A 17,131-nucleotide genomic window follows, 5' to 3' on the forward strand; every position below is an offset into this window, starting at 1 on the left:
TGAAACCGTGAACACCCTTCTAAGACTACAGATATTATTGCTACCAGTAGAGTTTTATCCAGATCTCCACTAGAGTCCATTTAAGAAAGTTACAACACTTTGATTTAAGCATATTGGGTTGCTTTGTTCACTCTTCCAAAACTTACATGTAGTGTCAGCTGTTGCTCAGCAGTTAACACTGTTCACCTTTTCAGTTTATCTCCTGAAATAAAGTAATTTAAAAATACACCATGTTTAGTATTGGATAAGCACATTTCACTCAGCTCTGCTGCAAGACCGCAATATTTCAAAGGATTGTGACAATACCACAACTCCCAGAACATCATCATCTGCTTGGCAAAACACATACACCCTCTCTGGTGGGAAGATGCTAGACATTCTTGTTTATTACAGGTTCCATACACTTTTCACACTGAAGGCCAAGGCCATGTCCAGCAGCAGAGACAGGCTTCCAATGGGAGATGGTGTTCATCTGTTCACAAGAAGAACTGAGAGTGCACTTGCATGCCTGTTGCACAGCCAAAGACCATTCAGGAAGCAGTTGCAGGGTGACATTTGCTTCATTAATAAGACTGCCAAACCCAGGAGACAGAACAAGTGTTTGAGATTTAATCCCAGCCTTCAGTGCATACAAAACCTGTTCCCTATTCCATCAGTGCTATTTCCTCACATGCATGTACGGTATGAGCACAAGCTGACGCTTGTTCTAGAAGAGCAGAGAAACACATAGGAAAGTACCTCAGGGTGGGGACTGCTGCTGCTGAACTCTCCCCTTCCCAGAGGGGCTCAAGCCCAGTGTCCTGCACCTCATCCCATCACTCCTCCCAGACTCACTCTCTATCTAAGGCTAGGAAGTGAACATTTTTGCTTGCAAAAACCTAACTCCCAAGCACAAAGAAAGAAGCAGAAGGTATAAAGTATGCACATAAATCTGCCCAGTACCTTTTAATTTTACTGTGCAGGAAATATATCCTTTTTCAGAAATTACACAGCATCACCTTATACACAGAATGATAAAAAGAACATAAACAGTGACATTAAACAAAACATTTGCACCTAAACTGCTGAATGTATTGCAAAACTATAACACCAACACTTAGCCCACAACAAAATCTCTTTGGCATTGTCTTAGCAGCACCAAGTTCACTAGCCTCCCTTTACTGAAAATCGTATCCAAGGATATAATTTGGCTCTTGATCCAAGGATGTAATTTAGCCCTTAAGTATACAACTGAGAAAGACATCAGAAAGCTCAGCAATTTATTCCCTTAATGTTCCTACACTACTCATTTGAACTGTCTCAGATTAGGCATGTGCATGACTGCTGAGCATATTTAGCATGACAGCTGTAGTAGGTCAGACTACAGATCTCCCTACCTCAGCACATCCATATCAGTGGATAGCTAGGGAAGGGTATAAGAATGAGCCTAGCATGAAGTAGCACCTCCCTGGAAGGCTACTTCAGCTTTAGCAAACCGAGGTTCAGGGTCTTCCTGATGTAGAGTCTTTGAATTTGGAAGAAGAAAGTAGAGATTAGACCATCTAGCTCCTTCCATACAAACACCTCTTTCTGCAAAATTACCAAGTGAATATGTACCAAGCATATTCATTCTGATATAGTTTCATTTTAACTACATAAAACAAACAAAAAACCAAACAGTATAATTGCATTTTCTGTGCACTGAACTACCTACTTGTACATGTTTTCAGTGTCATTCATGATGCTGGCTTTAAGTACAATCACATAGTGTACTCTTAAAGTTTACAGTACTGCATAACTAAAAAAAAAAAAAAAAAGGAATCCAGCACATACCTAATTTGTGTGTTATGCATTGTATACACATTACATCCATACTTAATGAAGCCTTAAAAAGAGAACTCCACAAACAATGTTAAAGGCATAATATTGGCAGGTGAAAGCCCACATAGTTTGATATCACTACTTATTTACAAAGGTATCAAAGCCTGTACTGCATTCCCACTGAGTACAGTTTTTTATTTGCCTTGCTTAATGTATCACTTACTTGTAAAACAAACAAACAAACAAAAAACAACAGTAGTACCACCCCAGAAAGCCTTGCAACACAAGAACAATGTTTTTTCTACCACTGTATGTAGTTACAACACACTGAATCTCCCATGCAAACAGCACATTGGCCAATCTTTCTTTGAACAGAACGAAAATAAGATTGAAGAAAAGCTGAGAAAATAAGGTAACATACTGATATATGGATCAATAATCAACAGCTTGAACTCTAAAGCTAGAAACCACAAAGCACGAGTTTTGTACAAGTCAGACTGACCTGTGATAGAAATCTGATTATTTTCTATTTTTATTTAATTTCTGCATGACCTTTGGAATGGAACGGGGAGAAGCAAATAAAGACTATCAAGATTTCTGTTTACCTGGACAAGAGTATAGGAAGAGCAAACATCAACCACACAAAAATTTCTAAAATTACAGCTGTGTCTTGAAAAAAATTTGCAGCTTGTATTTTGCCCGTTTCCCAAAGAGAGATCTAAATCTTAAACAGAGAAAGTTTCAATACAAATGGAATGAGTTGCAATAATTTCATTTTCTATTTTGTCTAATGCATCCATTCAAGAACGCATTTACTATACCTCCAGGGCTTTGTAGTTTTCCTATTTATTTTAATAATAGTAGTTTCATGCCTAGAACTTCACATACTAAAACAAAGAGATGAAAGCACCTACAACAAAATCCACTGTGCATTGTAGACTTTCTTGGTCTGTCTGTCATTCTTTTGCCATGTAGACATACACACTGGTAACAGCCACTGCAACAGGAAAATATGAGCTGACAGTAGAGACAGAGTTTCAAGTGAAAACAGAGTAGGACTGCACTAATTTCCTATTGTAGATAGTTCCAACTTCTCCCACTGAACACAATGCCACTGTCTTCCACTGATCAAAAATAAACATGGCATACAGAAGGTATAATCAGAAAGGAAGGAAAACGGAAAAGCATGACAAACATGTGAGAAACACAGATATATAAAATATGCACATAGGCTTTCCCGAAGGCTTGCTGTCTTCAATAACAACAAACACAACAGCTCAAATCAACAGTAGGAAAAGGCATAATGGAAGCATGCAAATTACATGGAGACAACAGTTGACTGAATAATTAAAGGTAAGCAAGTAACTAACTGCATCTCAGAGTACTTATGCGTATTCTCCCATGTAGAGCGTATTTCTGTAAGCCCTCCATGTTTCATTCAGAACGCACTGTTTTATTTAAAGACCAATACTGCAGCTGACCTGGCCCCTTGAATGAAACAGTCTAAGGCATGCTCACACAAACAACTCAAATCACAGAGATGAAAACCATCAGCAAAGAAATGATGATTAGCAGCTGGAGAAACACAGGAGCATAACATCTTCACTGGTATGTTTGCAGTCAGAAAGGGGTCTCCTAACTCATCTGTGGCACCAGACTACAGATGTAAATCAAGTATTAAAGTAAGCTCATTGGAATAAACAAACAAACAAAATGTTCCATGGTGCATGGACACAGGCTTCTTTTGATATTTCTCATGTTAAAACATCAGATGCAAAACATACTTACAACCAAAGTCTTATTTTGTGATGGGTAAAGTAAACTTGAACAGGTAATGTTTTGAGGTAGAAGTGTCACCAGTAAATACAGCCTGCTCCAAATACCTAAGCAAGTATCAGATTTTTGTGACACTCTACATTGTGTGTGACCCTGGAGCCTTGAAAATCAAATGTTAAAGGAATAGAAAGCACTGAACAACAGGCCAACAAGAAAAGTGTAGCCAGGAACCCCATGGCAGACTCTTTACAAAAATAATCCAGGCTTTTATACTGAGGTTATGAACTCAATCTATGCTGTGTTGCCAGTACACAATTTCTAAACAATTACTTGAAAAAGTAACATAGAGTTAATTTAATTGAACTATTTTGTAGTTCTGGAATATATCCAGAATTTCTTTTAGTAGAACTCCCCAGTCACAAACCTACCACTCATCTTGCATGGCAAGATACTGCACTGGCTTAGGTCTCTCGTATTTACTATGCTTTCCCTGACACTGCTGCCCCCCTCACGAGCCTACTGATTCTGATTAACTTTCCATGCTATACCTCAGTGTCTCCCATCTCTGTACAATTAACTACAAATCGTGAACTCCCTCATTCTCCTAAGCATGTCCTATTATTTCTAATAAAACATAAAATAAATAACATTGCAATGCAAGGTGTATCAAAGAAATAGGCAAAGAAGAAAGGGGAGCATTTCAGTTAAACTGGGAATTCAGGTTCAATTTTCTACAAAATGACCTCAATAGAATGCTTGGGATTTCAGAACATAATTCAAATTAGCAGTTCTCAGGACAAGTAAACCCATAAAGATGATGCATCCAAAACATTTCAGTGACTGCCAGAAATATGCCACTTCTGAAATGTTTATTAAATATTTGCGTAACATCTGATACGGCTTTAATTTCTAATTTATTAAAAACATACACAAACATGTTGTACAAAAAAAAGACATACCCACAACTGTAAGAAATAACAGCATACTAGGTTTTGCAAGGGAAAAGCAAAAGTTTCCCATGGCTTGATATCTTTTAGGCAAGGAAAATAACATTCACCTAACCTAACCTAAAGGAACATCATCACCTTGGATAAATACAATCAAACACAACTTTGCCAATGTTGTTGTCATACCAATAAATATTTGACATCTTCCGTTCACCCCACCTCCCTCCTAAATTAGTCACCATCTGGTTAATCTCAGCTGAGATCTCCATATTTCACCTACTGCAAAGATGAACCTTGGGTATAAACACAGCTCTTGGGAGGTAAGGGAATCTCTGCTGCAGGGTAACAGGAAAAAGCGTCTCTACACAATTACAATCATTTGCTTTTCACCAGTCTAAAGCAGCAAGAAAGTTCAGGTCATTTCCTCACTGGCACAGCAAGTTATAGCAAGATACACATTCTATTAATTTTTAATTGCATTGCTTGCAGAGTGAAAACCCAAACGGGGAGCGTTTCTTTTTAAAGCATAAAGAAGGGCACTGAAACGCACTGAAACTGCTTACCTCACTCAGCTCTGCAGGAGAGTCATTTCCATATTTCAAAGCAACTCCAGAATTCATGATGAGACTTCTCAGGGCTTGATGATTTCTGCAGATTTTAATGCTTCGAAGCTTTGTTTAACTGATTCAATACTTTCTTCTGCAATTTTCCCCCGTCTTGCATATTTTGCTCTAGACAGCCATTTTTACTCCACATTCATAGTTAAAATTAATGATGTAAGATAATCTAAAAGAGCCAAACTGGTTTTCACTTCACATATAATCCATTGCTGTTAGCTATTTGTTAATACTGTGGAGTGCTCAGAAAATGCAGGGAAGGAACTGCTTGCCCAGATCCCAGGGCTGTCTCAGTCCATCTGCAAGTCGTGCTTCACCTCCGCTGTCCGTTTTCTGCTGCTCTTTTCCACAACTCTGTTTAAGGGCATCTCACAAAGCCGCTTAATGTACTCAGAATGATTTGGTAAGCTTCATGCAAGTTCACAGAGAAAATAAAAGGAGAGCGCTGCTTTGGTCTTCAATGTTCAGAGAGAGAGGGAAGGGAAAAGAAAAGAAAGCTCCCCTCCCCAAGACAAACCAATCCTGCACTTCACGCTAAAGTTTCCCCTTCCAGTGAGCCTGGAGTTTAAGTGGTTTATGATCAAACACAGCTGTCTTGCTGCTGGCTAAAGGGTGCATGGAAGGGGCGGTACTAAAAGGAGAGTGCAAGTGGGAGGGAGAGAGCTATAGAGAGTTCATTTTGGAATTACAGGCATCTTTCCAGCTTTCTGTATACTAATTACTGTACCCAAAACTATAAAGCTAAGCAAGTAACAGGAAACGCCACCTGGATAACAATCAAGTTGGAATCCTATTTCCCCATTCCCATGTGCAATTAAGTAAGAAAAGCCAGGGGATTCTGGGGATGGGGGTTGTAATGATCTCAAAAGGTCACAGTAAAACCAAGAGCACCATTAGAAAGCTGCAGGTTTTACAGAACACACTGACATTTTACAAAGACTTTGGGGAGATACTATGGGAAGAAGGTGGGAAAAAAAAATACTTGCTTTCAACATGCAACAAATAATCTAGAAAAATCCCTAAGAAATTGGATTTGAAGACATGCTCTGCTGTACCCATTGCAAGAACAGAAGACCTCTTTTCCCCCTCATTCCATCCCCTAAAATCTACTGGCAGTCCTACACAACTTGTGACACTGGATTATGATGCATTTCTGAGTTAGAACTGGGGAATGCCACACTCCACAACTGAAATTTACATATCAGCTTAATCCAATGTACTATAACAGTGTAAATTCCTGAGAAGAGTTCAAAAAATTTATGAGAAACAGGAATAAATTCTATAAAAGCTGTGGTACAACCTTTGCACTTTTGCAAAAACATTTACTTGTAAAACAAAGCTCTCCAAAAGTAAGATTTTGAAAATCAGCCTGGGACTTTAGTTTTATTTTATCCCCAATTAATCATAAGTGAATATAATTATGAATACATAAAGATAATTCATCCAAATGACAATACAGAAAGTGCATTAAGAAGTAGGACCAAGATAAACACATACATATTGATCCATGATACTAAAATGGACTAGTATTTTCTGTGTCCCTGTCTTTCCCCAGTGCACAGGGATCAGGAACTTCAACTTTGGCTCGTGGGCAAGGGGAATGCCTCAATCTCTTTACATTTCTACTTTTAATTTGTGTCTGTGTCTGTTTTCATGGTCTTTCCTTCTCTTTTCTGTATTTTTCTTATTCTCCGGTTTACTTTCTAGTAATCTATTTTTATATTTCTCTTCTTTTTTATGTTCACCAAGTGTTGCCTCCATTCTTCATCATTTTACTCCTTGAGAGCATCTTTCCTGCCTCACCTTTATGTTCAGCTCTAACTGTGCATTTAGTGCTCCTCTGTATTCCTTATTTATGTGCTTTGTTCCTGACATATGTTTCCATTTATCTTCCCTCAAGCAGTGACAACGGGCTGCACTGCTCTCTGCTGGCAGATTACTGCTGTCTCAGCCACAGGAGATGCACGGCACAGTGCCACACCGGGCAAACAGCACATCCCACCTCCCGTGGTTAGCCTGCCAGGAAGATGCAGAGTCCTCCAGACTACAGTATGATACAGTGTATCCAGAGTAGTTTTGTGCACTGATTTCCTGGGCATTTAAATTTGATTAACAGTGTTTTATACCCAGAAACAGAAGTACTTTATAGTGTCCTACCTCATTTCTCATACAAGAGTAAAAAACAATTGAGTTCAAAACCTTCTGCAGCTGACACAGTACATTTTAAAACATTTTATTTTTTCCAAGTTATGGCTTCCCAAATGGGAGGGCAACAAACTTTTTTGTACTTTGTATCGGTATTCCTAACAACTTCTGTATTTTCTTTCAAATGTTTAGAATCTCTTCTGATCTTATCTTTGCCCAATTTTGGCACCTGTATCAGAGGTTCACCAACAAAGAGTTGGCCCCAGGATTATCTAAAAAGAAAATACTTCAGTTTTCCTTCACTAAAGTAAGATCATATTCATTAGGGCTCCAATATACTGCATTTCCCATATTACCTCCCTATATGCAAAATATTTCCTTGCTGACTAAAACAGGTACTTAGAAATTAAAAGTTCCGATTCACTTTCCCCACTCGCCATTGCTGTCCATTCGTGGCAGAGCAGGGATCCAACAGACCAGCACACAGCACTACAGAAGCATCCCGACTGTAAGGGTGAGGAACTGAGCTAGCTCCACATCATAGTGCACCTGTATGCTGCACGGGACTTTTTTCTGCCTCTTTCCAAATCCACACAGTAACATGATGAACAGAGATAGAGACACTGACTGAGAAGTGACAGCAGAATTTACAGTTTCAGATGTACACCAGAACACAGGAGATACATGCAGATACTTTCAGAACAATATTCATTTTTAAATTAAAAATTAATTTTAACCTGTGCAAACTAATGAAACAGTTGAAACAAACCGATGAAAAAATGATTTTGCTCTAATTCCAGAGGACTCCCACTGCAGTCAGTGCATGCTTGCACTGAGTGCTACAGGATTACACACTACTGAGCTAAAAAGCATCAATCATTATCTTTAACTAACCCACCACTGCCTGTTTCAATGTCATTTGAAGTCTTCTACAAACTGTTCAGGCTTTCCTTTATTGTGGAGGGTTAGCAAAGATCAAATGCAGTGATTCTTCTAAACTAATCATACCATAACTTTTAAATGCTCAACAACATATAGAATATTTTCTGAACATTGAAGATTTAGAAGTTGTTGCCCTGAAATTTCATGTTATCTAGCATTTGTCAGTCCATTTACTAATTCAGTGAAACCATTACATCACAAAATTAATTTCCCAGATAGATCTGACTTTTCTTCAGACTGTTTCACTGTTTTCAAATACATGCAAGTGATCTAATGCAATAGCAGGGCACTAAAAACAATATTGAAAAAAATGGATTTTTCCCATTGACTTGTGCCCATTGACAGGCAGGGTTCAAAGAAAACAAAGGAAAATCTCAAGGATGGAAATTTATGCTATCAGAAAGAGAACAGAGCACCTGGTGATCCAGCATGATAGAGGTGCCTAGGGATTCAGTCCCTCTGCATTCAACTGTTCATTCTCTCTCCCCTGACTCTGTTTCTCACCTAGGATAACAATGCTCCCTTGTTGCCCACCATCTGCCTCCGTGTTTAGCACCTACACTTGCCAGGGTGTGCTTGTGCATGCATGGATGCACATGCAGGGAGCACGGGAAGAAGATCCCCTTATATGTAGATGCACGTTTCTTAGCCCAAGAGTACATGATGTACCAGATGTTTCAGTGTGTGCTACCATGACACAAACAAGAACGAGGTAACAACAGGCTGGATGAACTCAATTGTCACTGAGGATCACAGAAAGAGCCTCTGCCAAAAGTGTTCTGTCAAGAAATAGATACTGGTCTGGGCTTCCGCTCAGTCTCAGCCCATTCAGATCAATTACTGCTTTCTGTACCTCTAAAGCATTCGTGATGCACGCTGCTTGTAGGTAAGTGCATTTGCACTGACAGATTCTTCCCAAGATAATTTCAGAATTATCCAGTTACAGCCATTAGTGTAGCAAGTTTGCTGATCGTTGATCTAACAGTGCTATGGTCACTCTATTCCATTTGTTACTGTTTTAAACCTTTGTTAAAACAATCATTTAAAAGTACCAGAGATTTACTCAGGAGCCCACTGTTGTATCTGAATAATCATTTAATAAGATTTACACGATCTGTTAATAGGATTCTGTGGGGCAAGATAACTCTTGCCCTTCTCACCTTTACTTTTGAAAATCCCACAGAATATGAAAAAAACTTAGCACTGCAGTTACTCTACAAGGTCTCTCCCACACAAACTCTCTCAGTTTCTTAACAGTTACTGGAGCAGGTGTGACAATTGCCACACATGAATTTTCCATCCTTGACAGCTGCAGACAGAAAGCGACAGCATAAAAGCAGCTATCTATTAAATATGCATGTATCACATTTTTCAGCACAGTGTACCATTCTCTGATAAACAATTTAATTCTGCACACAACACGCATAATTAGAAGGTTTGATTCCATATGTCCCAGAATTGTGATCAGCTTAGTTTGTTTCGTTTAATTAGCTCTGCAATCAAAATGACACTAACTGAAATTCACTACGTGTTTAGCTCATTTGTTTCAACATCTTCTCTATAATTAGAGTACTCCATATAATCCTTACACAAAAAAAATTACACCTTCATATATTGTAAATCTACTACACACAACTTGAGTACACGTTCTTGTTCTCACTCTGGCTTGAAACACGCAGGTGTAATACAAAGTTCTGAATTTCAATGGAAAAGTGGAAATTCAGAATAATATCTGGATAATGTTTCCAGACAACCCTTTATTCAATAGCACTAATGCACTATGATTTAAAAGTGCGAGCCTGAAAGGGGTGTAGGTTCTTCTTGATGCAAACTGTTCCCATTACTGTTAGTGAAGTGTATGCATCTAAAAAATCCAATTCATCTGAAACAATTGCAAGTAACCTTACACCCAAGAATGAAGCACTCTCTCTGAAAAACACAAGCAAACTTATCTTCTTTCCTTCAATCACACCATCTCGATTAGTCTAAAACATCTAGAATAATGTAATTTCCAAATAGCACTTCAATCAGCTGCTCTCACCCCTTCACCCTTCTCCAAATACTTAATCCACTTAAAAAGCCATGTCCTTGACCTGGCAAGTCTCCATGGGAGTTTACATTTGATCCCTTTTTCTATTCTCCAGTATTTCACGCCATGCAGACTCTCACCAACTTGTCAACCAGCCACTCTCATTTGCTGTCATTTTATCCAAAGCCATCACATTCATTTTGATTCCATCTGACCTCACTGAGCCTTAAACATCAGGTCAGGACAGTAAAAGGACCAGGGAATCAATGTGTGCCTGTTACTCATGTTTGAGACTTGTCTGAGAGGACAACAGGGAAAGATGGTAGCAATTTCAACACTGCTTTTATCTTGCAGCCACCTAATTATCATCACTATTCATCCGCTCCTTGCTTAAAATGAGGCCATTCTGTAAAGTACAATTCACATCATCTTATTTCTGATGAGCTTCCTTTCATCATCCAGCATTCCCTCAGTTCAGTCATGCATTCCTCCTGTCCATATGCCACAACAAGAGGCAACGAGCACTGACTGAAACACAAGAGGCTCCATCTCTATCGCACAAAGCACTTCTTTACTTGTGCCTGACCACAACTGGCACAATCTGCCCAGAGAGGTTGTGGAGTCTCCCTTCTCTGAGGGACGTGGTCCTGGGCAGCCTGCTTCGGGTGTCCCTCCCTGAGCAGGGGGTTGGACCTGGTGACCTCCAGATTCCCCTGCCAACCTCTACCATCCTGTCATTCTGTGGTAAGTACAGGGTAATTACACTCAATTCATTTCTAGTGTATAAGCTTGGTAGCCATTTTGATTTAGATTCCCTTGAAATAGCCTGTTAGTACTGCATACCTATTTTTCTAAGACCATTCTTAGTAATAAGCATATGGCTTAATCCTACCTTTAAGATACCTCCTCTTCCACTTTAACAAAACTTGTAGTCCCTCATGTACATAAGCTGTCAACTATATCTCTTTCAAAAAATCTCAGTTACATAGTAAAGGCTTACCAGTTCTTCCCTTCTGAGCCTCTCCTATTTTTTTTTTCCTATATCTCATAGTGAGAGTTCCTCATTTACATTCTACTCTTATTCCTAAACTCTCTGAGATTTGTATCTTTTCCTTCAAACACTCTTACATCTAGTTCCAGTCCCCAATCCCCAGCTATGTTCTCATCTCTAAACATTCAGTACTGCAACTCATCAGCCGGCCACTTCTTTTACTCATGAACTTCTTCCAAGACATCCACATGTGGTCAGTCTGCAATTGTCTTTTCTCATAGTAAGAATTCTTTCCATTGACTCCTACTACCACTGGCATATTAAACAAACAACTTCCTGGACTGGATCTGTGATCTTTTAAGTGCTCACAGTGACACAAAGAAGACTGAGAGATCCCTGGTTTACATCAGAGCTGTGCTTTGAGTCTTCACTCCCCACCTAGCCAAACATCTCATTTCTGCATGTATGGTTAGTATCTCTTCAGACTGCTTAATGGATTAATTGCCGGAGATTTTATGACTACATGCCTATATACATATATATATATGCATGTGCAATGTGTGATGGTTTATATATATTATAATATAAACAAGTATACATATATACACCCACACAGCTATATATATGTGTATGTGTATATACACACACCTCTATATACATGTATGTATATAGAGATGTCTAAGTTTGGGTTCATCAAGACTGAAATTTTTCATTTGAAACATTATCAATCAGATGAATTCTGCACATGCAAGGCAAGCATCTGACAGATGCCAACTTGAAGGCCTACAAGAGTTTTTTTTGTGCACTTAAATAACAAACATCAACTTCACTGAACGCTTATGAAGACTTGAGAGCTTTCAGTTTGGCAGAAATTGTAGCAAAAATTACTTCCACAATCATTGGAGCCGAAATGATACATATACATTTCTGGTGAATTAAAACCTCTAGTTCTCAACCAGATCCATTCTACCACCAACAAATTTAAGACAGTTGCAGTTGAATTCCTATAGCTCTCATCTGAAGTATATTTTACTGGCTGTCTTCCTTGGCTACACAGTTTAGTGACTGCTCATGAAGATCAAGAATTTAGCCTACAGATCATTTCTCAACTTCCTACTATTCAGGATCTAGTATATATGAATCTTCTTTGTTTCTCCCAAAATGTCTACTTTTTTCCTCTCTCCAGACAGCTAAACATAAAATCCAAGCTCTCTACTCTTAACTGCCTGTCTACTCTACAAAATGCAGTTTTTCTTTTAACTTCTGAATTTCTCCAGTGACTTTTTTTCCTGTACATGTTTCTACATTTATGTTTCTGAACATAATCTTCATGACTGCCTTACTGCGACCTCATTGCTGCTTCACCCTTTGTACCTGACAGTTTCATTTTACACTGGGAGAGACAGGGAGCAATCTTGCTTTAGCATTTATGTTATCTTTGACTTTTTTTATGGTCTGTTGGTTCTACAACCCAAGACCCGTTTACACTCTTCTGAAGCTAGTTACACTTCTTCATGTTCATGAAAATACCATTAATGAACATGGTTACAAAGCTAAAATCTCCTTTACTTTCATGCCTCACCTGGATATTCCCTTCAGAAGGAATAGAAGTTCAGAAATGTCTTGCTAAATATTTCTAGTGTTTACACACTCAGACAAGGGTCTTTCAACCAATGAAACCACAGCAAATAAACAACTCCACCTTATAAAAAGTCTGGTTTGTTCTGTCATTATGATTTAGAAATCTAGCACAAGACATTTCATCATTATAAAGAAACACCTGGCATCCTTGTGGGGGGGGTTAGCAGATAAACAAACTTTTTTCATTCTTTTCTGTAATACATACCAGACAATCAACATTCAGGCAAAGAATTAGATTCAACCAATAATTCAACCACTTATCATCTCTTTAAAAATGCATAAGGCAGAAAGATTCAACATCTTTTTCTCCACTCAATTCACTAAAATTATAGCTTCAAGTAGGTAAAGTAATAGGAAATTCTGTGTAGGAAATAAGAGATGGCTATTTAGCTTAAGGGTACAAACCTCACTTGTGCACATCAGCGGGGTTCTCATTTCACTATCAACTCTTCACAGAGCAGACACCACCCTCCCTGAAATTCAAATAGTTTATTTTGATTACTTTCTCCCATGATGAAAAGTGGAGTTTACTAATGTAGTACAAAGCAGGTATTATCATAATCTGTCTCCCAGCTGAGAAGTGACAATATGGTTTTGTATCCCAAAAATGAAGCAATCATATTGAAAACTATCTTCACAAAATGCGAAAAGAGGAAGTGCTAGTGAATATATGTGAAGAAGTACTCACTTCCCATTTTCTCTGCAATGGCACCGAAATAGTTCCCCCAAACAGCTATGCTAACAACCGTACATTCACTACAAAAACACAAAACAGAAAGAGAAGCATGGAATTTGAATGGTGCCAATAGCTTGCGCTGCCTTGGGTCAATATCCCAAACCTGACCAGTGATAGAGAAATGATTCCAGAGAGCAGAAACATCTTGATGAATTTAATCATGACACTGATAGATTTCTGTGGAAACTCTGCCTTGTCTTGCACGGTTGACATTATAATGGTTGATTACTCCATTTGATCTGAACTAGCATTGAACTGGAAAAGCACTTAGAGTCCATTTTCAATTGTGAAAACTTTCACTGTGGAAAGATTTTCACTTCATTTTCAAAATACCTATATATCATGTAGTCAAAACATAAGAGTCTAGCATACTTGTAAAAGGGGAGAAGGAAAAGTCTTCTCAACTTTTTAGTAAATGAGGGTTCATAGAAGCTCAGCCAACTACAACTGCAGCAAGTGGACAGAGAACAAGTAGAAAGGCTAATAAAACAGAAGTTCCCATGACTAGAGCTACATGGTAATCTTTCTGGCACACTGGAATGCACGACTTTAATGTCTGTTCAGAGGAATAACCCCAGGCCTCAGGCTCAGCTTACCATTGCCAAGCAGGTACAATGATGCTACATTCTGTATAGCTATGTGCAGTGGTGCTAGCCCAGTACACAAGGTGAAGTGCTCTTCATTGCAAACAACTGAGAAAAAAAATAAAAGGGAAAAGTGAAAAGATCTGAGCATGTGCATCATAGCCAGAGCTCTAAGAACTACAGTGAACAAATGGAGTTGCACAAACAGTTTCTATGTAGTAGAGAAGTTGGGGAAGTGCAGGGTACAAAGTCCTTGCAACTAAGCTAAATTTAAAGTTTTGTAACTCAGTCCCTAGGCCTTCAAACTATCTATTTAGACAGACTGGTTAAGAGGTCCTTTTCCTGTAGCACCTGATTGCCACGTGCTAGTTCCCATTATACAATTACAACCGCAGAGCCGGGTTAAAAACCATCATTCTGTGAGTTTTACCTTCCTCATTTGCTTGTACAGGATATTGTTCCACTGTCACGTAAAAGATCCAATTAAAAGCCTCTTTCAAAAGGATATATTAAAAGGCTGCCTGAATAAATGTGCCCTGTGCTGAAACCCATCACACTGGGCTGTGATCATCTGCAGGTGGAGGTAAAAACCGGATTCAAACAAAACAAAAAAGGAACCTCAGCATAGAGTCCTAAGAAAGGGACTATAACATTATCATCTAATATAGAGAAAAAAAATGGTGCTAATATGCAACCAAAAGAAGTTTTCAAGGAAATTTATAATCTGCCTTTTGCTCAGTTATGTCTGTTATGATCCAATAACTACATAGCATATATGATTCCAGGACGATCTAATCCATAATCTCCATTTTTAACTTGTAAGAGAAAAATGCATATTAGTAGAGGGACACAGAAGCCAGGATTGTATGAACACATTGCATTATCCTATTACACACGATGCCTGTGTCAACAAACTAACTCCATGACAATGCTGGCTTGAAATCAAAGACAAACAGCTACCAACATAATGTTAAAACATAAAAAATGTCCATCAAACAAAATTGTTTTCGTGACTGCTTTCTGACAAGGCAAGCCTCCTGAATCCTGAATTCCCATAATCAGTTTTCACTTCAATGGAATTCTCAGATCTTATTTTAAGCCTGGTTGAATGGAAACATGTCCAGCTTGGAAGCAAAGACACAAAAGGCATGATTATCTTAGGCACAAATATTTTATGAAATGCAGGCTCCATTGTCCACACCACTGAATTCTTCTTAAACTTCAACCCTTCCTACCTAGGAGGGTTTCAGCTGAAAGAATCATTAGCCTACATTTTTATGCTAACAGCTTTTATTAGCATAAAAGGAAATTGTAGTAACAGTTGCATGTAGGACTGAAAACAAGTGGGGATAAGGGGAGGAGGGGAAGAGACCTAGTTCCCGTGATTTACTGTGATAGTGTGCACTAGATGCTGAATACAGAGTAGATTCCCTAACAAAACAACCTGGGAAAAATCAATCTGTGCACTCTGGTTTAACTTACAGTGTGGACATGGCACTGAATAAATTCCCTGAAACACACAGAATGTGTTTTCTTATCAACACTAGTCTCATGGACTAGAAAGGCATTATTCTCTCCTATTCAAAAAGACATTCCATGAGAGCATGGGATACCTGACACTCTGGGGTCCAAATTTCCCCGTATGTAAGAGATAGGGAAGCTGAAGGAGTGAAGCTTCCCAAACTGAGGAACAAGCAGTCTGAATTTAAACATACAAAATTTGGAGAGAAGGGAAAGAACAAAAAGGTGCACCAGAAAAGGACATCTTACTGAGCTGTCAAACTGTAAAAGCTTTAGAAAAGAAATGAGATGCCTAACCGTATGGTCTCATTAACTGTGACACAAAACAAAAGTAACCTACAAACCAGCTGTGGAATTACCTTTCAAAGTGTAGTTCTGTCTTCAACTTCCTTGACACTTTTATTTAAAAGAACATTTACCCAAAAAATACCTGTGCAATTGCAATAAAATTCATGCTTAATTTACTGCTGATTGCTACAAATTGGACAACAGAAAAAATGGTTCATACTTAGGATAGCTATTAAGAGTATGTACCTTGACTGAATAAAAATGTCTCTCCACAGCAGTCCCAAATCTCTGTGAAGTCCTGTTTTCCCTCTCCCCTACAAAAGCATTTTTGCTTTTTTTGGCAACCAGACAACCTTTCCTGTACTTAAGGAGTCAATCTGAAAACCTACGCTCACCAGCTTAGTTAAAATGTGCCAATAATGTAGCCTAACAAAATTACAGTACATATACAAAGGTTTACAGCTTTAGGGGAGGGGGGGGGAGGGAGAGTGCTATGGGCTTTTTGGTACCGTCATTTTTACTCCCGCAACACTCTACATTGAGTTCTGCCAAATAAAAACTTATATATAAGACTAACAAGCAGGCTCCTGTTACCTGTGATAATCTGATCGTATCAGTCTTTATAAGAAAAGACTTTTAGTTACACAGAAACATCTTCTGCTAGTCACATAGCAAATGTTGTCTAATTATCACACACACACACACACAGAATTTCTAGGTTGGAAGAGACCTCAAGATCATCGAGTCCAACCTCTAACCTAACACTAACAGTCCCCACTAAACCATATCCCTAAGCTCTACATCTAAACGTCTTTTGAAGACTTCCAGGGATGGTGACTCCACCACCTCCCTGGGCAGCCCGTTCCAGTGCCTAACAACCCTTTCAGTAAAGAAATTCTTCCTAACATCTAACCTAAAACTCCCCTGGTGTAACTTTAGCCCATTCCCCCTCGTCCTGTCACCAGGCACATGGCACAGATCTTCTAGGTGGCAAAGGAAAAGCCACCTATCCCTGAAAAAAAAAAGTGACTTCTGAAGTATTATCACTCAGTAAAAACTAAAAGGAATAGTTTTCCCAAAGCAATGGTTCTGTCTGTCATAACTTGCAGCTCAA

At 38.7% G+C, this 17,131-nt stretch overlaps 1 protein-coding gene across 7 annotated transcripts in view; it reads right to left on the bottom strand.

Annotated features, from left to right (window-relative positions):
* The window catches only part of MCC (MCC regulator of WNT signaling pathway), a 194,515-nt gene that overhangs the window by 145,043 nt on the left and 32,341 nt on the right, over positions 1-17,131 (bottom strand). The window contains exon 1 of one of the 7 annotated variants that reach the window (XM_072031471.1): positions 13,294-13,338. The exons of 5 other annotated variants lie outside the window; for them this stretch is intronic. In XM_072031471.1, the coding sequence (XP_071887572.1) occupies positions 13,294-13,323 (30 nt within the window). In that variant the 5' untranslated portion in view covers positions 13,324-13,338. Of the gene's footprint in view, positions 1-5,086; positions 5,738-13,293; positions 13,339-17,131 lie in introns of those variants that run through there. One more of the 7 variants, XM_038171461.2, reaches the window with a different exon arrangement.

The sequence above is a fragment of the Anas platyrhynchos genome, chromosome Z, assembly GCF_047663525.1.
Source record: "Anas platyrhynchos isolate ZD024472 breed Pekin duck chromosome Z, IASCAAS_PekinDuck_T2T, whole genome shotgun sequence".
NCBI classification, from domain to species: Eukaryota; Metazoa; Chordata; class Aves; order Anseriformes; family Anatidae; genus Anas; species Anas platyrhynchos.